The 19,377-nt window shown below is 43.6% G+C and overlaps 1 protein-coding gene across 2 annotated transcripts in view; it reads right to left on the bottom strand.

The window, feature by feature from the left end:
- The window catches only part of GAB3 (GRB2 associated binding protein 3), a 65,642-nt gene extending 46,411 nt beyond the window's left edge, over positions 1-19,231 (bottom strand). For both annotated transcript variants that reach the window (XM_059482964.1, XM_059482965.1), the window contains exon 1: positions 18,943-19,231. In XM_059482964.1, the coding sequence (XP_059338947.1) occupies positions 18,943-19,014 (72 nt within the window). In that variant the 5' untranslated portion in view covers positions 19,015-19,231. The remainder of the gene's footprint in view (positions 1-18,942) is intronic.
- Positions 19,232-19,377: the final 146 nt, after the last annotated feature.

The following is a 19,377-nucleotide window of genomic DNA, read 5'->3' as shown; positions in this document are numbered from 1 at the left end:
AGAGAAATCCTGTGTAGGCTGAGATAATTCTTGCACATGATACCCCAAAAGGGTGGTTCTGAGTGAGAAAAGAGTTAAAGAGTTGCTTTTGTTTTTTTTTTTAAGGTGTTGCCCTTGTTGCCTGGGCGCTGTCCACAGCAACAGTGCAGGGAAGAGCACAGAAAGGACCCTGTAAAACAGGGAGCATTCAGGGATGGGCACTGTGCAGCCTTTACAGCTTTCTACTGTGGATCAACTGACTTTCTGAATAACAAATCTTCTGAATTCTATAGGGAAAGAGAAGGCTTACTCTTGTGCCATTCCCCATGTCATTCCTGGTTTCCAGGCAGGAATACTGCAGGAGTTCCCTCCAAGGAGAAAACCAAGCTAGTAAATCCCTTCCCCTGATCCCTCCTACCCCAACAATGCACAATATTGTTGAGTAAAACTGGAGTCATACTCACAGGCAGCAGATATAAAAGAGACTTCTGAAAGCAGTGGTTGTACACAGAAAGCACTAACTGCTTTCCTTTTTTTAGACCTCGTGCTTATTTGTTTAAACCACTAAGAGACATTGGCATGTTACCTTTTTCTGGTCAGACATGAGAAAAAAACCTTAGAAATAAATGCAAGCGCAAGTAACACCTCCTGCCAACTTTCAAGTTTAATTTTAACTCATGAAACACTTCAGCTAAGATCAATCGCTTGATTTTATGTCCTTAAAGCAGCAAAGAGTAGGATCAAAAATGACTTTACTAAGAGGTGGAAAGAAACAACAGAACCCCAACTATTATCTTTTCTTATTTTAAACCTCATCCCACACTTGACACAAATTTAGAACTGAATGCGGAATTACTCCTACTCTTCTCCTTCACTTATGACTCTTTCTCACCACGTTTTCCAGACTGTGAATGTTCCTTGTGAGGGTCCAGTGCAGCAAGAACCATGCATGGTGTGTGCTGCACCAGGCTGCCTGCTGCTGATGTGGGGACTCACAGCTAAGGCTAATTGCTAGATTTAAATTCAGCCTGCTGGGAGGTAGAATACCACCTAGTGAGGACAAAGATCTGTGTTACACTAGCAGAGATGCCAAACCAGCCAGAAGTGAATGGATTCCAAACCCCAACATTGCAGAGATTTTTCAGCCGCAGAGTTAAGAGTGGCTGTAGCAGAAATGTGCCCATTCTGAGGGCACTGGCCCAGAAATGGTGGTTTTGTGATTGATCTGGTCCTTCTGCAGATAGAAATGCCTTTTCTCAGCAGAAAATACATTTTTTAAATTACTTTACAATGCCCAGGAAGAATCATATAGTGATGCTGTTTTGATGTTTGTGTTAAAAGCCATTGCAGAATGCCAGGGAGCTGTTTTCCAGGGACAGGCCAAGGGAAATGCCTCTCCAATTTGTAAAGACTCTGATTCAGAGGGGAGACCATAAAGAGAGAAAACAGTATCACACAGGAAAATTAGGAGTGGTGTCTTGGCCTTAGAGAAACAAGGAGAAAAAGTTATTTTCTGACTTCAGCAGGTTACAAGAATAATCAGACACACACAAAGTCATGTGTCCTGTGCATGGTAAAGATAAGCAACACAATGTGATGTCTCAACCAGGGAAATTTGTCTCAAACTAGGGAAATTTGTTGAAAAGCAATCTAACCCCAGAAAGCTGATGGGCTGACTGTAAGATGTAGAGGAATACTGAAAAAGCTTCCAAAGAAGGCAAGGAAGATTTTGATGACACTACTCCTTGCCCAGCAAACTGTATTTTCTTGGGGAAATTTCAAGGATTGCAACAGACAGAAAAATTTCAGACAGTGGCCACTTTCTGATTTCACACTCAACACTGTCTGAAATTGGTGGTTTCTGATGGGCATGGTGTGTGCTAAATACAACCCAAAGAATTTTGCTCTGACTTTGGCCCTCCCTGTGGTGCTGCCATAGCTATTTTCTGTGTGCAATCAGAGGAGAGGTTGGACAGATGAAGACTTGAGGAGAAACACAAAGCATTGCTTTTGCCAGGCAGCTCCAAGCTTATCGTATTTGCTCAGCTGGGTTCCAGGAGATTTTCAAGAAAAATCAACCCTGATGACTTTTATGGAATTCCAATGTGCTCCTTGTTTCAGATGGAACAGTGCCTGTGCCATTATTTAATGTTCATATCAATGAAAGACTGTGTGAAGCTGATTCTCTTTCACCCTCTCAGCATGGACACTCAGACTGTCTTTGATACTCCTACTACCTTTTTACTGTGAATCAAACCACCATCAAAGAACCCACATAGGAAACAAATTGGATTTAGATGCCTAAATGACTTATACAAGCTAGCCTGGGAGCAATGGGATGTTTGTGCCTGTATTACTCAAAAGGGCCCCTCTAAACCAATAATGCAGCAGACTCATGATACCATGCTCTTTTTGCACCCTGCTTTGCACCAGTAAGAATTTGCATTATCCTTTTCTCTTCTGAAAAAAAGTTTGAGCTGTCTTCCAATGATTTATTCATGTGGTGTAATTAAGCCCAGAATCTGATCAGGCTTAGCAGAGGCACAATTTCCAGCTCTGTGGTTTCTCACCTCTGAGACTATTTACTATTTGCTTGCCAGTAATTACCACAACCATCTCCTGCTTTGAATTCTGCTACAGAAGAGGGTTTCCAATTACTTTCCTTAACCTTAAAGGGAACTTAATTTTAAAACTCACTGAATGGAGAACTTCCATGAATCAGGAAATAAAACCATTTGCAAGTTTTTTTCTTCTTGCTTGTTCACCAAGTTATTTGTTATTGGTTTCAAAATGCCCTGGCCAGCATTTCTTTTCAGTCCCTGAAGTATTTTTTGTTGTTGTTTTTTAATACACCCTGTGCCTAAAGGGACAAATGCTTGGAAGTGTTTACATTTTTCACTTGTTTCTTGGAAATGATGACCCACAGATAAAAAGAATACTTCTGCAACGATAATTGGCACTTAAAGAGCTTCTAGTCATACTGACTGTTTGAATTAATTTTTAAACCCATCACAGATGTCCATATTTTATTCTGTGAGTTTCTTATTACTTAAAATGGGAATTATGACGCTTACTAATATTATTGCATTGCTATTCTCATGAGATTATAATATACATAATTTAAACAATGTTTTATTGGAAAAAAAAAAGAAAATGGAATTTTAAGCCTATCTAGGAATTTGGGGTATTTGAGTAGTCATCTTTCAATAAATCCAAAATAAATATTTTAAACATGCCATAGGACATTCCTGTCTATCTCTTTGAATACTAATATTGGTCCTGTAACCTCAGTCTCCTCTCCACAATGATTTATGTAAATTTTTACAAAAATTAGGCAGAATAATCCAATTGCCTTGAATCCAGATGGATTAGGACTTTGTGTTTGTTTAATCCAAGGCTCCTTCTCCATGTCAGATTTTGTGTTTGTTCCTATTTGACAATTGAAAAGGAAAATGAAAGCTTTTCTTGGGTACAAAATCACATGCAAACTCAGGCCCAGAATGTACAACTAAAGCTGAAGATGAATGAAGCACTGAAATCATCCCATGCCCATTCCGTGCACCACTTTTTGCATCCAGTTTGAAAAATTGGTATTTTTGCAGGCCATAGCATTCTTTAGTGTTTTTCAGGATATTTTCACTTTCATTCTTTTGCTGCAAAGAACCAATGTCTCTAGAGACAGACTGTTGCTTGCGTGCTTTCTAATCCACATTTAAATCAGAACCCATGACATACACCTCTGATTAATTTCACACATTGCTTCAGCTCTGAGGTAGAAACCCTTCTCTCACAGCATTATGTGACTGATGTCACGTGCTCTGTGTGTCAGAAAAACCCTCTGAGAGAGACAGCTCAGCCCCTCCAGAGCTCCAGGACCACAGCTCCACTCACAGGAATACAAACATGTTCCAATACCCCCCGAACAGCCCCTGATTAAAGCAGCTGCCATTCAGGGGACAGAAGCAGCAAGGAGAGATCTTATTGTTGGTTTGCCATTTCCTAAGCCTGTGGCTACTTCACTTTATGAGGGCACAGCCACCCAAGGGGGCCAGGGCAGCATCTGCAGGGATGCTGAGGATTAACCAAAGGAGGGATGTGGGAGAGGTGGAGGTGGCTGCAGAGAGTCAAAGGCAGGAGAGCCAAGGGCCTCTGAAGAGACACTCAGGTCCTGGGCTGCACTGAGTGCCACACTCTTTTGGGGTTTATTTTTGCACACCACAAAGGTGCTGCCTCCATCCCGACAGCTCCAGAGTCCTGTGCCAGACAGAGCTGAGCATGGATTGTGCCTGAGCACGGACTGGTGCCTCTGCCTTGCCTCTGCACAGGCAAAAAGCACCAGTTCTGCTTTTACTGCCATGGGAGCTGTAACTGGAAGGGAAGTGCCCCAACTGCAGCTGGGCACTGTTCCCACAGAGATTTACTACCAGAGACTTCCCATGCCTGACAATCTTCTCCAGAGTTCTCTGCTTCTGGCTTGGTCCTTGATTCATTAAGGGCTTGACACGGTGAAACTGAGAATTTTCCCCAACAGTGTTATATACAGGAAAGAGCAATTACAGGCTCAGGACTGAAATCACTCAATGCACTGCACACACAATGTTGCACTCATTCCATGGAACTAAATTACTAATTATTGGTGTTTTCACCAAAAACCCAAGCAAACACAATAATAATAGTAAGTCAAATGTATAACATTGTGAGACATGGGTTTCAAAAGAACAGGGACCAAAGTTGCCAAAGGCTCCTGGATTTAGGTAACTACCTGGGCTCTTCTTTCCACTCAGCTGAGATCTCCCCAGCATTATACCCTGACCTTGGAAGCTGAGTGTTATTGTTAAGTCAGAGTTCCCTTCTGACATAACAGGTGTTTGGTTAGGAGTTTGTCAAGTCAGTGTTTATTTTTAACAGCTGGAATACCCACAGCCATTGGAAGTGTCCCTGTTTCCCTGTCCCCTGATGTGGAGTCCGTGCCCTAGGGCTCTGCTATTTGCTGACTGACAGAGTGCCTGTAGCCTGTTCCAGAGCCTCAGACCTTTACTGGGAACAGAAGAGGCAACACTCTGCACCAGCACAGTGATAAGTGGAGGTTTGAGACAGAGTTTTTCAGGTAAGTTGCTGCAGGCAGAAAGGGCATCTGCACTGGCACAGCCCTTGCCACCAACAGTTTGTGCTTCCTACAAGATCCTTCCACAAAAGGCTGAGATGTTTTCCAGCACTTGGGCATCTCCCTTTGCTGCTCTGGAGGCTGCTCCAAGGTCTTCAGCAGAAACATGCCAGGCCTGCTTCCACCATTCCTATTTGAAACAGCCCCTGGACAAGAGAGCCAGCTCTGGACTGGATCTGAGAGAATATAACAAACACACAGGTTTCCAGACAGCCACTGATGTTCAAGCATGGAAAAAACAGAGTTTTATTATTGTATTCTGATTACTCTACTGCACAAGCATGTTATGAACAAAAAAGCTATGCAAAACTCATAGTGGATTTCACTTTTTCTTATTCAACTGTTCTATTATAAGCATGTACAATGTCACCAAAAGTAATTTTTGTTAAAAAAAACAAACAAACAAACCAAGACCCAGCATAGCAAAGTTTTAAACATCCTTCTGCTTCTTTGCAATAGGACAGATGATAATAACGTTTAATTTTCCCCTTTGCTAGTTTAAAACTTTCCACTTTATCTCAGAGTCCTTATCCTGAGAGATGCTTCAGGGAGTTTGAATGTACAAGCAGTGAATAGAGACCTGGATTTTTTGTTGTTGATTGGCTTCTATATATACTGAATTTAATTATGGAAAATCAGAACATTCTCCTTGCTAAACACTCTCTACAGGTCTAGTAAAGAAATATCCTCAACCATGCAACCTAGTCCACAACCTGGTTCAAAGAATTTTCACTGGGACTCCCAAAATTACTGTCCCAATGATGGGCCAACAGTACCCTTGGATGAGCTGAGAAAATGGAGAAGTCTTAGTGCAGACTCCAGGGGACCATAGTAAAAATAGGAGGGATTAATTTTGTTTGCCATTTGAGTAAATACAGCAAGGGCAAAGGAGACACAAAACCTGAACTATGCTCTTAAGACTTGGAGATAGCAAAAGGAATCTGACAGGGCAGAGTGTGGGAGAGCAAGGATTACCCCTGCTTGTGCTGCTGCTGCTGGAATCAAAGGGCTGTCTGCATTTTTACTGGCATAGCTGAGCTGCATCTGCTGCCATGAGTAAGCCATGGGAACACTCTGATATTGATAAAAAGAACATTGTTCCAAATTTAGTTTATATTGCTCCAGAAACAGTGAAGGGAAAGAGATGCAGCTCACCCCAAGAATATCGGAGATGTTTATCAGCCTAATTATAGTGACTGAATCCATGCATCACCATACATCTCTGTGGGTTTCCTGCAGATTTCATTGGAAATGGAGCTTCTTGGAACAAGTCAGTGGCCATCATTTCATCAATGTTCCACATAAACTGGTTACTGAAGCAGATTTTTGCTGTATCGCTAAACATGGATTACTGGCATTTCCCACAGGAATATACTGCTCTGAATTAACGGCCTGGAAAAAAAGAAGCCTCTCACACTGGTGTGCTGAGTGGCACCACAACGTCACTGTGAGGTGTCAATGGCCATTCTAAGCTATTAAGGGTAAAGATGCTTTTTCCTGGATCCAGCCATAAGTGCTTGGGTGATTTGCAAACCAGTGCTTGGGTGATTTGCAAACCGAGCCCTAAGGACTCAAACAGCAAGCAGCAAAACAGATCCGCTGGAGAAAGTCAGTTGCAAATTGTCCAGCTCTTAAACAAAGAGATTTAGAGATTTTTCAAGATTTTCTGAAGTTTTTTCCTAAAACTCCCGAAGAGTTGAAATTGTTGGGGAAGGTGCAAGCCACATAGGATGCACATGAAATATTTCACTATCTCTGGCCACTAGATTTCACTGCTGGAAGAATAGGAATTGTAGGAAATAACCCCAAAACATTCCAGCAAGGCTGTTGTGTGGCCCAAAGCACGAGGTTTTCCTCCCCCAGCTCAGCCAGAGAGCTGCTGCCTGAGGCAGGAGCAGTCAGTAATGTCACTTTGGTGTCACTTTGGTGTCACTGTGACTGCAAGGACCTGCACTGCTGGAGGTGGGCTCTGCTCCCTTTGGAGAGGGAAGACAAAGCCTGGTGGAGGAAATGGCTGTAATGCAGAACAGCAAAATGAATTACAGTGTGCAAGGCAGGAAAGCACCCTGATGGGGATGCAGGGCACAGCTGGGGTAAGGAATGTGGCACTGATGGTACCTGTACAGACACAGGGCAGGGCTCTGTGCCTCACCACCACTCTCCTGTTATCATCAGATGTCAGGAAGAAGTTCTTCACTCAGAGGGTGTGAGGCACTGGAACAGAGAGCTCAGAGAGCTGTGGCTGCCTCTCCTCTGGAAGTGTTCAAGGCCAGGTTGGATGGGGCCCTGAGCAAGCTGATCTAGTGGGTGGCATCCTGGCAGGGGGCTGGGATGATCTTTAAGGTAGGTCCCTTCCAACCCAAGGCACTCTGTGATTCTGTGTTCTCACACACACTGTGGTGCATAGCAACTCGTCTGCTGGGCCATCTGCTGAGCTGCCTGCACTCAAATTAGGACTGCAACTCCTCCTTCCTATGTGCAGCCTTTCCAATCTTACACCCTCCTCACTGCAAACCTTCTTCTCCTGATCCATTACATCATCCATGCTCATCAGCTGGACTGGCTGCAAGGACAGGAGGTGTCTGGCAGCTTTTGCATTGTCTCTCACCCTCAGATCAACCCCCTGAGTTGGGGAGAAGCATTACAGGCACCTGCCTGCACTCTGTGTGCTGCCCCATCAAACAGGGTCATCAGTTCAGAGATGGGCGGGAATCCCCAGCCAGCAGTCAGCATCTGCTTTTGCATTCTGTGTTTCTGGGTCCTCAACTGGGGATGGTGGCATGGTCTGCTGCTGGCCATGAATCATGCAAATCTTATGCCAGGCAAAGCAAAAATGGCTGCACCATGCATAGATTTAATCTCTCAAATAGAAAGTGAGATTTTTTTTTTTTTTCAGTGAGTTCACTCTTTTTAAGAAGTTACCAATTTCTCTGCAACTCTGCTTTTATTTCTCACCATAACTCTATCTGGCTGAAATATCTTTTTGTGGAAAATGGTGTGAGTGAGAATGTTACACAAAATTAACTGAAACCGTGCATTTGAGCATATTCATATCCATTCACTGCCTCCTGTTTCCCATCACCAGCTGGTAAATGCTGCAGTTCCCATAGCACACACCATGTCTCCCAGTGTCACTGCAGCTACCAGGAGCTCTGATAATAATGGCAGATCTTGGGGTATCCACTGGGATGCAAAATCCTCCTGCCTGCTTTTCTTTTCCCACTCCCTTGCTGCTGAGGACCATGGCTCTGTGCTTGATCTGCATTCAGCCAATTCACAGAAAAGCTAAAGAGAAAAACCTTGAGCTCAACCTGACATTCCAGTTCAGTGTTTAAAGGTGATGAGACATCACCAGCCACAAGGTACTGTTGTTGCTAGTAAGGAATATGTAGGAAAACAGTTCCAATCATTTAAATGTTCCCCATAAATACAGTCATAATGGGTCAGAATTTGAGACTACATTTTCTAGCTTCTGTTTTCTCTCTAAGCTCCTGTTTTGCTAAAGAACATGAGGTACCATTTCTATTTCAAGGGTTTTTTTTCTGATGAGTCTAAGTACTTTGCACATGAAACCTTTTCAGAGAGGACAAAAAGGTGTTCCAAGCAGATTCATGCAAACTCATAAAGGCAAATGAAATCCAGCCCTCCAGTCTGACTCTGCACCTGCCTGATTTCAGCAGTTATTAAAGCCAGTATTTACTTGGCCTTTCTGTTTGTAATGGGTGCACTTGACTCTGGAAGGGAGAAGTTTCCTGCTAGATGGTACAGACTCAGTTGGGCTACAGCACCACATTTCCTTGCTGCTGTTCTGTGCAGGCTCATGTGCCGTGCCTCTTCTTGTTATCCCAGCAAGGAGCCACGAAGATTGTGCACCATGAACTAAACCTGGAGTGATTCTGCACAACCATGTTTCCACTCCAAACTGACTCTGACTGCAACAACCCGAGCTGGAAGTCAGAAGTGACCAGCTGCCCTACAACAAACTGACCTTAGGCTTTATGTCCATTAATGGTATAAGGTTTTACATCTGAATGCTTTCCTCTGCTCCTTATCTTTTATTCACATGCATAGATGACACATAAAATACCTGCTTTCTTTAAAACACCCCAGTCTCTGAACTAAAACCTCTAACAATATGCTCATACAGAGATCCCAGCTCCACTTCCAGATCCAGTGAACCCCAGAACCAAGTCAAACAGAAACCTGTCTGTGGGTGCACAGTGGGTTCTGAGCATATCAGAACTGGAGCCAGCACTGCTGATGTGCTCACAGAGCTGAGGCTGCTGAGCTACAGCCTCATCATTCCTCGGACCTGTCACTGGGGAGCATCTCCAGGAGTGCCCTCTCCATCCTGTGCTCTGGGAAGGACTGCACAGCTGCAGCTTCACTCAAGTTCCCTTCACTCTTCACCTCCCAAACTTGTGCTGCTGTTCTCTAATGGCAGCTTGCACTGGAGCATCTCTGAGCCACGACAAGGTAAGTGCCACAGGGAGGGGATTTGTACTGACTGAGAGCAGCAATGCAGATAAATATGCTGAATCTTCATCCAGCTAACTACAGCTTGTCTGAGAGCTGCCCATGTCTGCCAGCTCCTGCCTTGGCATCCAGTTTAACAAAGAGCACAAACACCCTGCAGCCCACCTGGACTGCTCCAATGGGTAACTGCTTTAATCTACCAACCAGAAAAACAACTTTTCTTACAAGTTTTAGAAAATAATTTCAAGGACCTGGAAATATCATGAAAGGCAAATAGTTTCCTTAGGAGGACAGCGTAACAGAACTGCAGAGGGCATAATTCATCCTTCACTCCACTTAGCAATGCTGCTGTTGCTGGTTAAAACTGGGCAGTTTACTGAGCATCTGCAACACAGCCCTGGAAAGGACAGGCTGTAGGTTGCTCTTCTCCCAGCTGCAGGCTTCTGTGGAGAAAATGCCTGGTAAAATCTTATTCACTCCAAAGAAAGATAAATCATAGTAATTGCACTTTAGGGTTTGAGATAAATGCAGTCTCTGGCAAGGGTGGAGGATTTGACAGAGTCCAAATGAAGGTCTGAACTCCACAGGGGACAAGAAAGCTTCTAACACCCTCTCAGAGTGAGGCTGAATACTGGTTGTGGTAGAAAACAGCCAATTGCAGCAGCAAGCTTGTGATGAAAGTAAACAAACAACCCTGATGGATCCTGAACTCTCGTTTTCTGACAGGAAAAGTCAGACACACCCCAAGGTCTGCAGAGCTCAGGGACAGCAGGGGCACACAGAGAAAGCAGAGCAGGATGAAATGCAGTGCCCCATTCCCTAAATCAGCCCCTGGGGCTGGAACTGAGCTCCTGGTGCCCAGGGAGAGCAGAGACACACAGGGGCAGCAGAGCAGGATGGAATGCCCCTGGTTCTTGTGCAGGTTCACAAGCCAGGCTCACAGAGAGGTGCAGGCACCTGGGGCTGCTCACAGAGAGCCCGAGCACATTTTGTGTATCTGGCTTTGGGAACCTGCCAGACTACCCCAGAAAGGACAATGGATTCCCATTTCCTGGGGTTTTTTCCCCTCAAAGCTTGCTCCCTCTGACAGGTTTTCCCTTCTGTGTGCACCTTTGCAGAGTGAATTTTCAGCAGTCCCTGGGTCCTTTGATACCTCCAAGTTCCTGCCCAATTCACAGCAGTGTGAGGTGCCACTGTTATACTGCACAAATTTGATCTTGCAAAGAACAAAGCCAAAAGATTTCCAACTCCCAAGGTGTCATTTTTTATACTCTGACATGCTCAGAAATTCTGCTGTAATTTCCTTCTGAGTAGTCTAGGGTTAATGAGACTGAAGAGAATCATAGGAAGGAAATAAATAATTATATATTCTCTCCTTTTTTTTCAACATGTCCCAAATGTCACCTTTGACCTGGCTTTCTATTTCTGGCGTGGACTAAACTCCCTCTATTTATTTAGCAGCCTACACACCATTACAGTAACATAGCAACAGTACTTTCAGTTGTGAATTTGAAGAAAAAGCAAAGCAAAAAAAAGAACATATGAACATATTAAAACTGTTAAAGCATTGCAGTCTAGTAACACTTCAATAAATGCATTTTTTTTACTTTAAATACCAGAGTTATTAAGCTTCCAATCTACAAACTCAAAGGAAAAGGATGCACAGGGGAACCAAAGCAGTGTCACCACCACAAAGCCTGTTCTTCCTATGCCAATCTAATTGTCCTCTAACCTTTCTCTTTGTCTTAATGATGTTCCAGCTTGACTATTTATTGGGCTCAGAGCAGATGAAAGCAGGAGTTTGGGGAGGATTCTGAAATAATGATGGGGTTTAGCTGGTGGTTTTCCATCACTTTTCAAAAACAGTTCACCATTATTTTATAATCCATAGCTCAAGGCTGGTGTGACACTCAGTTATCTGTCAAAAAGGAATATTTGAAAAAGTATAAAGTGTAACAGTAACAGGAATGATGGGAGTACCAGTCCCATTTTCAGCTTCAAACCTTTTTACAGTGGGAGCAAAGCACTTGAAAATGCCAAAAAACCCAATTCCCTGAGCTACTTGAGTGCTTCTTATTTTTAAACCTAAAGCCTCAGTGAGAATGCAATTATTTTCTTAGGATGGGTTCAAAATGTTGAACTTATTAAAAATAAAACTTCTTAAGCTTGCAAAGCTTCCACTATAAATATTAGTAAACAACCCAGATGATGTAGCTGGAACAGCAGCGAACACTTGGCGAAGGAGCATTATCACTTCTCCTGAAACTGTTTCCTCACTGCTACTGTAAACTCAGCTGCCATCTCTTGGGATGCTTCCTCTCCTCCCTCAGTGATCTGATCAGCTCAGTCACCTCCGAGTGCTGGGGGCTTTTCTGTGGGACAGCAACAGCCCCTGGAAGTGCAGCTTTCCTTTGCTACTTGGCTACTTTTTACTTTACTTTACTTTTGGTGCATTTGGGAAGGCACCCAAGGCTGCTTTCCCAGTGCTCCCAAACCCAGGAAGAACTTTGGTAAAGCTCATGGCTTTACTGCTCTGTTTGTAAATTCTGCAAGCAAAACACAGCTCATGCTTGCTCTGAACTATTGGCTTCTCCTTGGCACGACCAGTTCGTGTCAGCTTGAAAAAAATGGCTCCACAACTGTAAAATCCTTGAACTTCTGCAAACAGTTTGCAATCTGGTACGTGAAAACAGACTGCTCACAAACTGTGTGCTCTGCTGACATTACAGCAGTAGCAGAGTCAGAAAGGGTCCCCTCATGGCCATTATTCTGTCCAACAGAAATATGAATACATAACCCACGGTCTCAAGACTTGGGAGTCACAGGATGAATATTTATCACTAACGGGCCTCACATAAAGCATTGTCCTTTAAAAAAAGCGTTGTCAAAAATGAGCCAAAAAATTTCATATGACAATCTAAGTTCAGTTTAAATTAACACTCTCATTTAAGTAATTTCAAATTCATACTAATAACAACACTTTACTGCCCTTCTGTGAAATGCTCTATGAAAAGGGATCCTGGATAGCTGAAATGTGCTGTTCAGGGCTTTTGTGGAAAGCTACAATGCAGTTTTGACTGCAGAGGTCAGGTGGGGTTTTTGGCATCAGGAGGGAAGGGAATAACAAAATCTCCAAGAACAGTTGTCTCATTCTAACAATTACAAAGCTATGAATGAATTAGCCTCAGAAAGGGAGTGTTTTTCTGGCACAAAGACTAGGCATCAGTTTTGGTCTGTTTTGAACAAATACCAAGCTGCAGCAGATTCTAGAATTGAGTTTTGCATGGCTATGTGTTTGTTTGTTTATTTTCCTGATGCAACACAAACTGAAGCAAGTCAAGGATATTATTGTAAAGCAGAAAAAAAAGTTAAAGTATTGCATTTTATTTAACAACTGCATGAGAGAGAAGAAAATGTATTATTTTATCTGGCTGCATGTAATGTTTTGACATGCAAATTTTATTTCAAGACCAGCATTTTTTCCTTGTCTTATCACATTGCTAATTCATTTCCAAATCAAATGAAAAGGACAGAAAAGCAAATAAAATTACTGTTTTTCCAACAAGTAACATTTTAGGAATAACCTTGTCCCTTACCCTAAAAACCTATCAAATTTTCATAACAAATATTCGTAGCATTTTAATGCATCATTGGTAGAAGTAATGTGTTTATCCATATTTCCATAGGTGACATACTACAACAAAGACTTCACCAAAGTATGACTTGTAATGCATTTTCCTCTGAGCCATGTTTGACTGCATCACTCATTTCATCACCACTGGAGTTAACATTTCCTTCTCTATTTCAAACTAGCATGTTTTTTTAAGGCACTATTTTTGAATGCAAAGACCTGATAACTTGAGGGTTTCTGTTTTGAATAGAAACCAATAGCTGGACATTCCTGTGCACTGAAAACATGTAGTCAAAGATTAAACTGGGGCTTCAGGACTATTATGGCTCCACCCAAATAAATAGTTCAAGGGAAATTATTCTGATACACAGGTTGCCAAGAACAGCAGTGTTTTTTAGAAATTATTTCTTTCTTAGAAGTCAACCTATCTCATTAAGCATTGCACTTAAACTATCAAAACATCGTTAAAAGGGAAGAAAACGGTGTAAAATAAACACCACATTTAACCTACCAGAACAAGGTCTGATTTGCACATAGCTAATTACAAATGTTTAATTCCAGTGATGGAAACTCCTCCCTAACATAAATATTCTGCTGTTGTTTTACCAGTGAGATCAATTTGTGCAGGATTTCACAGAGAAGGGAACGTGTAGACTGCCACACAGGAGCTTCTCAAAATTCAGTTATTTTTTAATATGCAAACCAGTTAGAATATACACTGGATTTTAAAATGAAGTAATAACAGGAAAAAATATAGGCACAAAGCTTACAACTGGAATGAGCTGAAAGGCTCTGACAACTTTCTGCACCCACGTGACTCCAACTTCCACCCAGCCTGTGAACCACGGTTACAAAACCCGCGCAAATTGGTCAGAGCAACTCAGGGAGCTCAGGATATTTATTCAGGAAAGTATGAAAGGTGGTCAGAATTCTCTCTTCAAAAGGGACAGGACTCAAGAGGTGAGGCTTTGTAAGGAGCATCTGGGAATTAAAAGACTTAAGGATAAAAAATAAATTTGGGTTTCTTCTTGAGAATATTTTTCAGAAACTTCCCCCAAACCCCAAAGCAGCAGAAGTACTTGACCTCACAAAGCACTTGGGGATTTCTTTCAGGGGAGGGTGGCAGTGTCCTGTGGTGACAGCAGCCCAGTGCTGGATCAGAGAGCAGATGCTCTCCATCCCACCCGCCCTTCGCTGTGCTCTGCGACTCCTGTTCCCATTACATGAGCAAACTCTTCCATAATTCTACTTTACTTTTTCTTCTTAGTAACTTCCTGTTTGTTCTCCTGATAAATACCAGAACTTCAGCTAAAAATGGAGAAGTTGCCTAGATTCTCTTATCTCCTGGAGCCCCAGCCCTGGTGTGCTGCGGTTGGGCCCTGGCAGATCCCCCAACGGTCAGAGGCGCTGGGCTGGGCTCTGCTCTGTCCTTCTGGCAGCACTGCTGCCCCACACACACACAGAGCAGCAAACAGCTCTGCCCCACCAGCTTCTGCCATAGGGTACAATAATTTACACCTCTATTTGTCTTCGCAGACCAGACACTCCAGGAAGAAGCGTGGTGGGAAGTGCAAGGCTGCATTTTCCAACATGGGCTCCATTTGGGACTCTTGTTCTAGAGATGCTGACAAGGAATTTTGATTTTCAACAATGTTTGAAGAAATCAGTCACTCAAGTAAAGTGGGAAACTTGCCCTTTTTTGAGCAAGTGGTCTTCCCTCATCAACTTGTATAGTGCTGAAGATTAAAAATAGCTCTTCAGCTGGGGTACAGCTGCACAGCGTTAACTCAAATGGAGCTGCAGTGACTCACAACAAGCAAACATCTGGATATGGCCCTTTACTACTGCAAACCACACAACACCAACAGCAAGTAAACACTGGCAGGGCATTCAGAGGAGCTACTGCTGCTGTTCCACACTGCCAGTGTGACAATGGGACAGCGATTTGAGGAGAGGCTGCAATTAGTTGTGTGTTAAAATTCCCATCTCCTTCTTCTTGTCAGCACCTGAGCAATGTGTCTTCTCAATAGCACTGGTCTCTTATTTCATTAGACATTCTCTGGGCCTTCTTCTATGTTGTTTTTCCTTTCATTGTGACTTTTTGCACTGGCTGTGACAAGTCCTTTGTTTCCAAGGCCATGAAACCATTCCTTCCTTCCACCTCCTCCAATAAATAAACAACAAATAATAACAGTCAGTGATCAGATAAATTTCCACATGAAAACTGTTAAGGAGCCAGCTATTCAATGCTGACAATACAGAACTGGGATGGATGTACTCAGCACCAATGTAAGGAGCTGTGAAACCCATCACATTTGAAGCAGATTCCCCCATTACACCTAATTTCCTGCAGAGGCTGGTATTCACTGATCCACTAACATCAACAGCAAAAATCTTCAGTGGCTTTTCCTCCTGTGGGGCTGAACACCAAACTATGACTGATACTTAACATTTTTGGTCTAGAGCAGGATGGACTTCACCTCCATCACCACCACTTCTTAGTTTTTGTCAGCAGCTCCTTCCTCTGTCTCCTGCCCCATAGCCAGCTTCCCCCAGCTCTGGCTGCTCCCTGGCACCCCTCAGGCCCACGCAGACCTGGTGGGTGAGAAAAGCTGGAACCAGGTGGGGAAATGAAAGCAGCACAGCCTTTGGGTCACACTCAGAGGACAAAGGACTGCAACACACACCAAATACTTTCCTGGGAGACTCCTTGCACAACAGCCTCGATAGACAGGCTGACGTGGTGGTTTCATGGTTCAAGTATCAGATTGAGAGAAAAGCATTGCCCATGCCATTAAATCACTATTAGAGAATTTGCCTGATGTAGCTCACTATTAGAGTATCTGCCTGATGTAGCAAGGCTCCCTGTGCTTCCTAACGAATTCTTTGTGTTTAGCATTAAGCTCTCTGTTTTTACAGAAACTCACACTAGGGTAATTAATCTCATGTTCGTTTCCTGCACATGCAAGAGAGCAGCCTTTGTTAGGGAATGATAAGACACTTCTAAGAATAGTGTTACTAAGAGCATCGGCTTTGTAAGACATTGCAGGAAAAATATAGACTCTTAACACCTGCTTTTCACTTTCAAAGTTTTGAAAATAATGTTCTGCTTACCCAGAGGCAAATTCTGACTTGTTTATGCGTAGAAAACCTAATTACTTTCACCAGACAACAACAAATATAAATGAAGGTATACTTTGGTCTTTAGGCTCCAGTCTTGGAAAGAATAATTTGTTTAATTTTATAAACACTGCAGGTATTCCCAGTGGCTTCAGCGGGAACTATTGCAGTTCCCAGTCCCCCAACCTGAATTCATTGCTTTTTCTGATCTTTTTAACCACATATTCCACTGAAATTAAATGGATTTTCTTAGTGATAGATGTAAAGGATGAAGGATTAAGAATTTATCTGTGTGTAAAATACTGTACCCTCAGGTCAGCCCTTACAAAGGCCGGATGCTGAACTCAGGAAGGTGTAAGCCGGGAGGCAGCCCGGTGAGAGCAGATGAGCTGGGCAGCGTGCGGCGGTGCCAGAGCAGCGGGCCAGCCTGGCACCCGGAGCTCCCTGCGAGCCTCACCAAGGGCGGTGCTGGGCGCGGGGATTTGTGCGTGCTGCCAGTGCAGGGCCAGAGCCAACACCGTTCTCCTGCAAGCGGCTGACACTTGACACCCAGTGAAGTCACTTTAAACGGGCATTGTTTTAAAGCTCCGTTGTTTTTAAGCAGTCACCGTGGCTCAGCCCGAGCTATCTGCTGCCCCAGTGCAAGATGCACGAGCTGCCATGATGGTGAAACTCTACAAAAATAGGGGAGAATTGGTTTACAGCAGGTGAGAGATAATTTCCATTTGGTTTGTAGCATCCACTGTGTAACCAGTCATGTGAGAAAGGATATTAAGCTTTGCTGTACTTGCACCAGATTTCTTTCTGCTTTATTATGGACAAAGGACTACCTTATCCTCCTAACCAGAAAACAAAGCTTAATCTGCAGAGATCTGGCTAATCTAATGGTGTTTGGAGAATAATATAGACCGCATTTCCCCTGGTTTTGTAGTGCAAAATCTGAGCAGAGCAGACTGCAAGTAGCCTTGTGAGCTGATCAGAGCCCCTGTTGTGACTATTATCTTCACTGTATAAATGGGGGCTTTCAAATCCCAGCTTTATCACATTCTGTTTTCTCTACTTTGCCCTTTTATGAATATTGAGTCATCAAAAATAGCTTCACTGACAGAGTTACTAATGATACCAGCTGGGTGAATCAGTGGCTCTTACACTGTGCCTGCCATACAGTGCTATTAGTACACTCGTTACAAAATGTAGCAAAAATGAGATGCCCATAATTTATTTGCAGCTCCCATGAGACACATCACCGTGGTTATTTTAGAATTGGAAAATGCTAACTGAACAAAGCAAATATTCAGCCACTTCAATGCAATACTGTGGCCTACAGGAAGAAACTCTGGCTAAGAATAAGTTAAAAATAATCCCAATATCAGTAATTATCCTTTCTGCTAGTTTTTAGCCAAAGAAAAAACACACTACCAAATTATATCCACCATATTCTTCCACTGTGAAGACAGTTCTGCCTCACATTACCGGGAAAAGCTAAGATCAGCACTCCAGAGAAAATGCTGATAAACAGAAGTGAATACGACAAATGATGTAAGCTGTGCCCAGGGCTGGAGCGCCAGAGCCACGGCCAGGGGCATCCTTCGAGTACGGAGCCGAGCTCCGGGGGAAGTCAGGTTACAAGGGCATGACTCAAACGGGTATTACCGGCTCCAGAAGTGTCACAGCAGACCATAACAACATGCCTGATGAAGAACCATCACAGATGAACATGCAAAATGGCCCATGAGGGGCTTATATTGTTAATGCTGTCCCAAGAAAATTTTAAAGGGTCATTTATTCCTACCCGGAGTGCTTTCCTCGCACCCCTGCAATGAGACAGTTTCCTATGTTTGCAACACACATCCTTTTTTCTTTTTTTTTTTTTTTTTCCCAGACAAACAGGCAAGCAGATAGAGAATGAAACAAGGGGCCCATAGTGCAGTTGCAGATCTCCATGCAGGGCTCGCTTCTTCTCCCCAGCCCCCTTCACCTTTCAGCTATCAGGAACTTTACAGCACAGCATCTTCCAGCACCTCTTTATCACAGACCAAAAAGCTTTCTGAAGCTTTCTGCTAACAGCTGCATCTGACATTGGTAAATAAAACTATTGCATGTATTGCCTTTAGCAAGTGTCATAGGATTATGACATCTTAACAAAACCAAGCCTCAGAATGTCAATTACTAGAATTTTGGCTGTTGGGGTTTGGTTTTTTTTCTCCCTTTCCTTTTAGGATGTTCTTGTCCGTCCCTGGAAAAGTGACATCTGAAATTCTATTACAAGAATTCTGTTAGTTACGGCAACGTTAACTGAAACCGAAATGTGGTTTTTAACCTAAAATATGTTGCATAACAGCTGAAGTGCTGTAATCTTACGAGTCGGGAAAGGTTAATTCCAGAGGGCACAAGAATGTCGGTGGAAACTAAAATACTCCATCAGCGCATGGACTTGGAATTCTTTTTGTTTTGGTCCAAGGCGAAGCCGAAACGGGCGAGAGATTTCAAAGGAAGAGTCAGACAGCGAGCACATGCCGAAATCCCTTTAGCGAGAAAAAAAAAAAAAAATCAGCAAAGCCTCTGCACTTACGTATCTCTTGAGTTTCTTCTCGGGGGGTGATTTGATGAGCCAGCCAGTGCAAACCACGTCCCCCGAGCTCATCTTCCCCCCGGGCGCGGAGCGGCGGAGCGGGAGCCAGGGTGCGGGCTGCCAGTGCGTGTGTGCTTGTTATGGGCGGCTGTGTGTCCGTCCGTCCGTCCGCCCGTCCGTCCGCGCGTCTGTGTGCTGGGATACGAGTGTGTGCGTTTGCTGGGATGTGAGTGTGTGTGTGTGTTTGCTGGGATGTGAGTGTGTGTGTGTGTTTGCTGGGATGTGAGTGTGTGTGTGTGTGTGTTTGCTGGGATGTATGAGTGTGTGTTTGCTGGGATGTGTGTTGTGTGTGAGTGTGTGTGTGTGCGGACGCGTGTGCCCGGCGGTGCCCGTGTGCGTGCCGTGTCCGCCCGAGTGTGCGCCGCTCTGTGCGGG

Source organism: Ammospiza nelsoni, chromosome 15 (assembly GCF_027579445.1).
Source record: "Ammospiza nelsoni isolate bAmmNel1 chromosome 15, bAmmNel1.pri, whole genome shotgun sequence".
Lineage (NCBI taxonomy): Eukaryota > Metazoa > Chordata > Aves > Passeriformes > Passerellidae > Ammospiza > Ammospiza nelsoni.
This window is presented reverse-complemented; position numbering and strand designations above follow the sequence as displayed.